The following is an 8,428-nucleotide window of genomic DNA, read 5'->3' as shown; positions in this document are numbered from 1 at the left end:
TATATATACATATAATTTACATATAATTTATATATATGTGTAAAATTGATACTTTCGAAATGCGACATTTCGTATCGACAGCTACTTATTGATTGTAAAATTTAATTACTGAGATAACATATATGTAGATCCAGCAGGTTGACGAATGGTGCTGGTGAAAAATCCGTCTCCGACGCGCGGTCTGAGCCCCCAACGAGAACATGGAAACAACAGCAGATCGAGAGGACGAAGAGGTGGAGGACGGGGCTCGCGAGGAAACAGTCCCGCCGAGCAAACTGGTTCTCGAGGAAGTAGTCCAGGAAAGAGCGGTGGCTCCGATACCAAAGGAAAGGGGAAAAATGTATTATTATACTCACGGGGTAACGAGTGAGTATTCTAGATGCTACTGTATGTTGAGAGGAATGAACGAGTCGCGAATCGATCTAAACTGCTTTGTGTCTGAGTTTTATAGGTGGTATTTCCGTTATCTGGCACACATTTTCTTTGTTCGTAAATATTATCATTCATTGAAATTCCCATTTAAGCCTGGTGTCTTAATTATAAAATCGCACGTTAATAAATTATTATTTATTTTATTTTTTTTACTACATTTATTTTCTTACATGCACACTTTCTTATTTACACACGAAAAAAAAAACTGTTTTGAAACATTTATATTTAGATAGATAAAATTGAAAATAATTTTGTTGGATTATCAGAATAATTATGTAAAAAGCTCAAGTTGGTTGCGAAAATGTTAAAACTTTTTGCTTAAATATCCTATATTTTGATAGTCTTACAAAATTATTTTCTGATTTGTACATATCTACATTTTTAGTCAACAAAATCATTCATTCCATGCATTTATATTTACCTTTGTGAAAATAACGTCTAATAACATGAGCAAAATACTGCCAAAGTTATCGTAAACTGTAAAAAATGCAAATATAAATAATAATGGTTTAGGAATATTAAATTTTCTTCCGAGATCTCATTTTAGTCTGCAAGTGGTAATTCTTTATATCAGAAAATGATTATAATTATAATTATCGAAAGATTTATTCGAATGATAAACTTATAAGTAATACCATCATCAAGTCATGATAAGAAATAATAATTGTGCGTCTGTGCAATATCTTTGATAAAATATATCACATTTTCCTGCTTAATAATAGACATGAAGAACAATATATCATTGAACTCCAGGAACAAAATTATTGTGAATTTGCTTGGCCGAAAAATATATGAAACCGAAATAAGTAAAGCATTAATAGCAAAGACATTGTCGAAAAAGAAGATTAATATGACAACAGGCAAACGAATAAAAAATTGACAATTTATTTTGTATTCTGTCTTTATGAATAAATTAGAAAATTATAATAAGTTTTTGTTATTTTTTTATATCCACGTTTAATCCGAAAATTATATTACATATGTTTTAATATATCAATTTCATTTCAACAAATTCAAATAATCAATATAAATCTTTGTAAACTTGCAACAAAAAATATTGCAAATTCTTTCATAAAATAATGTGATATGTATTTTATTTTGTATTAAAACGTACGTAATGATACTTGCAAGTTTTCGCATAAATTTTTTATAAATTTTCTTGACAATGAAACGGAATAATTTATGTTGGACGTATTAATTTATGTTGGAAAGGATAAATGCTTGATGAAAAACCGCTTCGACAATTGATCGTTACGTGACAAGTTGAAATGACATATTACATTCGCGCAAATACGTGATTCGATTATCGAACCGTTATAAGTTTTATCGTTTTAATTTGTCACGATAATATCAGAATGATTATGTTACATGCAAAATTAATAAGTAAGCATGGAAATCGACGTAGATTTTATGCAAAAATATGTCAGCTGAAATTGATAGTTTTTAATCAATGTTTAATATTTCATGATCAAGTGACATTTGCGTTAAATAATTGCTACATTTTTACTTATATAAGAGAAACCGATAGATAAAAATAACGCAAAATACGTCATAAAATATATTATGTATATTCCACTTAAGCTTAAAAAGAGTTTAAGATAAAATAAAAATTACACAAGTAGTAATAATAATATTATAAAATTTTAATTATATAATTAATTATATAATAATTATATAATTTCATTATAAAATTGCAATTAGAGATATAATTGAAAAGTAGCTATAAAAATGTAAATAATAAATAATATGAAAAGTTCAAATCTTTTTTGAATGATATTAATAATTAAAGTAAATTACAATATTAATAATAATAATAATAATAGTTCTATTGAGAGTATGAATGACAATATAAAATAACAAAGAAGTGGAAATAGTGACTATATATGTTACAAATAATAAGTACTCGAGCATGCAAAGGTAAGGCTGAAGCTGAGTGGCTGATATAATGCCTTATCTGATTATTAGTACATAAGTATATATTAACATGATGATTTGTATATTAATAAACTATGTAGCGCTTCACAACATAGTGTTTGTAATATATAATTTAATGTATTATTTTTCACGCTTATTTGTAGTTGACTTTCGAGATTATACGGTTTCGCACAATTTCTCTATCGATTCGTGGTTCTGCAAGTAAGAAAATTGGTCGACACGATAGATTTTCCTAGCTGGAAATCATTCGGAAGATCTGGGACAAAGATGACACACGATGCGACTATCAAGAGGGACAGTAACTCGCGCGCGTTTGCCACTTTTATTCGATTTTACATAGAACACTTGTGTAAACTCCATTACGATTCGCCCATCGATACTAAGAATTCACACACGCATGGGCATTTCCACGCTTCCGGAATATCATACTTTGACATTGATTATCGATTATGGGAACATTACTGTTTTTCTCTCAGTCTCGTATAATCAATTTTTACATTGTTATGAAATAACACATATACATTATTTTATTATATAAAATATTTTATTATATAAAATATATATCAAAATATATTATAATGTATATTAAACTATTTTTGGGACATTAAATTATTTGTTTAATTCAATTATAATTTGAATTAATCTCTCGCGTAATTTAATTTAATGCCTTTTTAAAAAATGTTTAACATACCATAAGTATTATAATTATATTTTAATAATAACGGTACTAAATTATTTTAATTGAATAAATGAATGCTAAAGTATTAGATCACAATCAATGTAATACTACAAATGCTTTAATTCTTTGATTAATCAATCAATGTTTCGAAACATTTGTAGTGAGACTTTGATCGCACTCAAAATTGAGTAATTTAATTTCCCAATTTTCCGAATAGACGATATGACAAACATATATCACGCAAATCGCATACTAATAAATATTTTATGAAATATCATTCACTGTCAGTGTATGTGAGTGACGATCTATCACGCTAATGTTTTCTTTACAGTCCTGAATTTGCAATCGGCACGCGGCTGTATTTGAATAACAATTGCGCATTTCATTTCAAACCTACTTTCGCCGTGACCATGAAAGCTCATCTCTCTGCCATTTAAACGCAACCGCGAATTTGTGTATATAAATTTGTGTACGTAAAATGAAATAATTTACATTAAACGTTAAATTAGAACGTTGAAAATGCTTACAATAAATCATCTGAACTTGCGTTCTCTGCGTTCTATCTTTTCAAATCTTGACACATCCCTTTGAGAGACATTTTCGAGCGTTCTATTTCCAATTATTCGCGTTGTATACGAAAAAAAAAAAAAAAAAAAAAACGAGACTGGCGATAATATCGAAATAATTACACACGAATGTATACAGGGTGGTCATTGTGATATCGACTAAGATTATGAGAGGTCGCACGGCAAGGTCCCGCAATCGATAAACGACGTCGAACTGTATTGTAAATGTGCGTCCATTGTATCGATCATTCATATGTGTGTATGATTATAATATATACTGAGGAAGATACCAACGAGGGCGACATGAGTTTCTTTTTCTAGTGAACCGAGCGATTTTTGCGGTCGTCAAGACTTATAGAAATCGTTCAAACACTTCCAACGTACGCGACCGTATTCACATGTGACACGACAATTACTTGTAAAACAACAAGCACCAAGTTACCTCGCATGTGAGTTGCGTATGTGTACGTACAAAGAGAAATACTACTCTGAATTCACATAATCCCTTAGACCATCACGAAAGATCGTTTAAAGCGAATCAATTGAATTAAGAAGAAGATATAATTGGTACCTGCTATCACATTCTCTAAAACTTTAAGAGTGAATCTTAAAGATTGAAAATTGAGCCATTCTTTTTTAAGATTGATTCAATTTTCGCTCTTTTAAAGTAAGATTCTATTCCAAAGAATTTAAAGGATACATGAAACATAGAAGCTTATATTCAGAACGCACTTTTATCGATAAATAAACGCGCGAACTTTATGTCTAAAGTTCTATAGTATACGTGAGTTATATATGCTAAATACGCTCTAATAAAAATACGTTCTAAATACGGGCCTGAACGTTTTAATTTTTACATAATTATTTTCAGATAACTAATTATACGTCGTAGATGCAGCTATACAAGTAATAAGAAAACTTTTGCTATATCTAAAACTTTAGCTAGATACAATAATTTTTGTTTAGACCATCAAAATAATTATGTATGACACTCAAACTTGTTGTTATAGCAATAATTTATTTTCAGATCTGTATCTGACTAAATTTTTAGATACTTCAGCACTAATTCTTACGTATATAAATATGGAGAGAGAAAGGAAATGAAAAATGTTCTTTTAATCGACTCGATGTTCTATGTACATAAAAGCGAAGATCTTTAATTAAAAGCAAGTTTTATATAGGAAAATTTTTAATTACATGGAGTTTAAATAGCAACGCAACTTTGTATTCAAAGATAATTGCCTTTAATAATGAAATTATTTTAATGATGAAATGTTATCCTTTTTTTATAAATTGCAATAGGAATAAATATTTATTTATCGGATAGATAAAATCAAGAATGAGTCGTCCTTGTAGATGTCTTTTCTGATATTAATCATACACGTGGCCGATGTACGCACTTTTATAATATATAGTTCAATGTCGCTTATCGACTGTAAGGAAAGAAAGAGGAGGAAATCTTTTTTCAATAATTCTGAATAATTTTGTTTTCCGCGCGCGGGGGATCATTGTACTAATTTGTTATCACGGCAAATGTAAACCGCATTGTTTTTCGAAGATTGTAATCATCAAAGCAACATTTCGTGTCCAGCTATTCGATATTCGTCCATTCGAGGAAATAGTTTCAGCGTGAAATGACGCAAATACATTGAGTACGAGATTTACAAGATATTTCGTATTCCGTAACGAGAACTTCACAAGAATCGCCGTTTGCGACGTGTAATCAATCGGACGATCTGATATTTACCAACATCGTTGTTTTAAATCATTGAGGAAGGTCTCTCGGAATGCCGCGGCGTTCCAGATGAAAAAGAAATCGCGCCTGGATAATGCGGCCAAACACGCGATAGACTCGCGACTCGATACGGTTCGATTGGTGTCTTATGAATTATAAGGGATGACCGCCCGATTAGAGGTCAATCGAACGATTGACTGAACATTTCCGTATCGGACATTTACAATTGCGCATTCATGGAACGTCGTTAATTTACGGAATTAGATCGGTGGTCATGATGTTTAATAATAGAAATGGTAGCTGTGCACGTGATGATAATAACCGCAGCTGTGCTTGACGTCTTACATTTTTTCTGTACATTTTTTAACATAAAAGAATGTCCATGAAGAGATCTTTAACTATAGCGATTTTTATATAGGAAGATTTTTAATTATATAGAGCTTAAATGACAATACAACCTAATTCTGTATTCAAAGATGATTGCTTTTAATAACAATGAATAATATTACTCACTCTTTTAAAAGATAATAAATAATCATTTATCGGGTAGATACAGATAAAATTTTTTAATTACTTTCATTTCTGCTTTCCAAACATTTTATAGATAAATATTATATTTATATGCAAAACGACTGAAATTTATTAATATTAAAGTATTGTTCTTTAAAAATTGAATTTATTTCATTAATACATATTAATAATAGATCTCAAAGATAATGTTATTACATCCTTTCAGGGCTGGCAGCATTGAAAGATTAATAGACGGCGATAAGCGGATAATTGCAACGAAGCATCTACTTCCAGAAAATAATATAAATGTCGTGGTCAGGTATTTAGTTCATATCGGTTGATTTAAAGTGACTTAAAGGTATTATTATCTATGTTATTTTCTCTTTTTCTTATAGGATTCGTCCGCTCAGTAATAAAGAAATTAAATCCGGTGAAGAAATGGCCGTGCAGTTTCCTGGCGATGGACAGATATATGTAAGTGTAAAAATTGTATTGTCCATAAAATGATTTTCACATAGCATAAACCTTTAAGAAACATCTCAAAGACATTTAGAAATGTCCTCTTACATTTTAAAGATGTTTAACGAATGTCTTACTTTGAATAAAGAATGCTATGTGGAGGGGTCTGTTCTTTCGTTTTGTTCGATTTACATCTTTCGATTTCTGAAGTCAAGTCAAGTTTTGCCTACATTTTTCCATCATTAACGCGACGTTTTCAATAGTCAAGTTAAACAGAACAATACGTCAATACGTCTTTTATCTTGCAGTGCGACGCGGTTACGAGCAGCGGTGACAAAAAGCCGAAGATATTCTCATACAATGTCGTTTTCGAGCCAAATGCTACGCAGGAGGATATCCTGCAGTACTCCGGTATTAAGAATCTCATCGAAATGGCGGTGGAAGGCTTTAGCTGCACCGTGTTTTGTTACGGACAGACCGGAAGTGGCAAAACGCATACCCTGACTGGGCCTCCGAGACTTGTAAGCGAAGAAAAAAAAGTCACTATTTTGTTATGAATCTTTTTTAAAAATTATTTTCAATTGTCATTTTTTATTTTGTGTTTAGCAATAATGCAAATAAACAACATGACAAATTCTCATCATAATGTAGATCCCGTTCTAAATATTAATTTCCATATTTTTTGAACCCTTCGAAACGGATGATAACGGAAAAAATCGTAAGCGAGATGCTTTTTTAATCATATCCCAACATACACACATTCGTCCACATAATGTAAAAGACAATGCGATACGTAATATGGTGACGTTAGTGATCAATATCTACATAGCTAGTCAGAAGGTTAAAGTTGATTGTCTTTCGTAGATAAGATAATGCGTTCAAGTTACATGTAACGTCTCTTCTTGCAACTAAACGTGAAATTTCGATAGGTCATATCTAAATAAAAAGCAACACTTTCAAATGATCAATAAAAAGTATGTTTGAAGAATAAATAGAGAATCGAATATGTGAAAAAAATTTCTTGCTGAAATATATATTTCATAATTATTTCTTGCGTAAAAAAATATAGAAGAAAAATATAAATAGAAAATTCGAAACATATAAAAAAAAAAAAGAAACAGAGAAAGCTTTATTTTGTTATCCGTTTATTTGAACGTTATAAAAAATTTATATTAATAAATTAATTCATATTTATTTATAATTATTTATTTATTTATTTATTTAGTAATAATGAGAGAATGCTGTAATAATATATTTCAACGAAAATAATTTTAAATAACATACTTTAGCTAATATATTAATTACAATTATTTTAATATATTTGATGAAATTTAACTTATATTAGAATTTTTATTTATTTAAAAGTTAATTAAGATCTTAAATTTATACATTAAATTATGCTGTGAAATTAAATTAATTCACTTTTATATTGTATCTTTTGTGTTTATAAAGTTAAATGAATCATTTTTTATAATAGTTCGACAAAATGGATCCGTACTCGGAGGATCATGGTCTGGTCTTCCGTTCTTTCGTCTACCTATTCAAAGTCCTTCAAGAACATGAAAAGTGCAATTTTGTGCTAAAGGCTTCCTTCCTGGAAATTTATAACGAGAAGGTCTGTTTTTAAACGATAACGTATCGTCTAAGTAGATAATACAATAAAATAAGCGTCTATTTTTTAATTATCATAAGAAAAGATAAACTTTTTCTTTTATTTTACACATATAAAATAAAAAAGCTATAATTATCGTCGCAAATAGTAAATTCTGTTATAAAAATGATAGTAATATACAAATAGATGAGTATGAATAAATAAATAAATAAATAAATAAATAAATAAATAAATAAATAAATAAATAAATAAATAGGTGATAGATCTCTTAAATCCCGGCACTTCGAGAAAACCTTTGGCAGTTCGATGGAGTAAAAAGACGCGCGGATTCTTTGTCGAGAATCTCTTTACGGTAGAATGTGAGGAACTGGACGATCTTTTGGCGGTTCTCGAAGAAGGTAAAACTAAAAAATAAGCATTCTCGCCGTGGAAATCATCAAGATTCCATCCTGTAAATTTTCAAATTATTTTTTATTTTTTCTGGCATCATAATTAATAAC

At 29.7% G+C, this 8,428-nt stretch overlaps 1 protein-coding gene across 2 annotated transcripts in view; it reads left to right on the top strand.

Moving 5' to 3' along the window:
* The window catches only part of LOC108691318 (kinesin-like protein KIF12), a 16,441-nt gene that overhangs the window by 1,598 nt on the left and 6,415 nt on the right, over positions 1–8,428 (top strand). For both annotated transcript variants that reach the window (XM_018198999.1, XM_018199008.1), the window contains exons 2-7: positions 129–366; positions 6,084–6,176; positions 6,253–6,331; positions 6,625–6,837; positions 7,794–7,931; positions 8,185–8,326. In XM_018198999.1, coding sequence (XP_018054488.1) covers positions 146–366; positions 6,084–6,176; positions 6,253–6,331; positions 6,625–6,837; positions 7,794–7,931; positions 8,185–8,326 — 886 coding nt within the window. In that variant the 5' untranslated portion in view covers positions 129–145. The remainder of the gene's footprint in view (positions 1–128; positions 367–6,083; positions 6,177–6,252; positions 6,332–6,624; positions 6,838–7,793; positions 7,932–8,184; positions 8,327–8,428) is intronic.

This window comes from Atta colombica, unplaced genomic scaffold (genome assembly GCF_001594045.1).
Source record: "Atta colombica isolate Treedump-2 unplaced genomic scaffold, Acol1.0 scaffold105, whole genome shotgun sequence".
NCBI classification, from domain to species: domain Eukaryota; kingdom Metazoa; phylum Arthropoda; class Insecta; order Hymenoptera; family Formicidae; genus Atta; species Atta colombica.
This window is presented reverse-complemented; position numbering and strand designations above follow the sequence as displayed.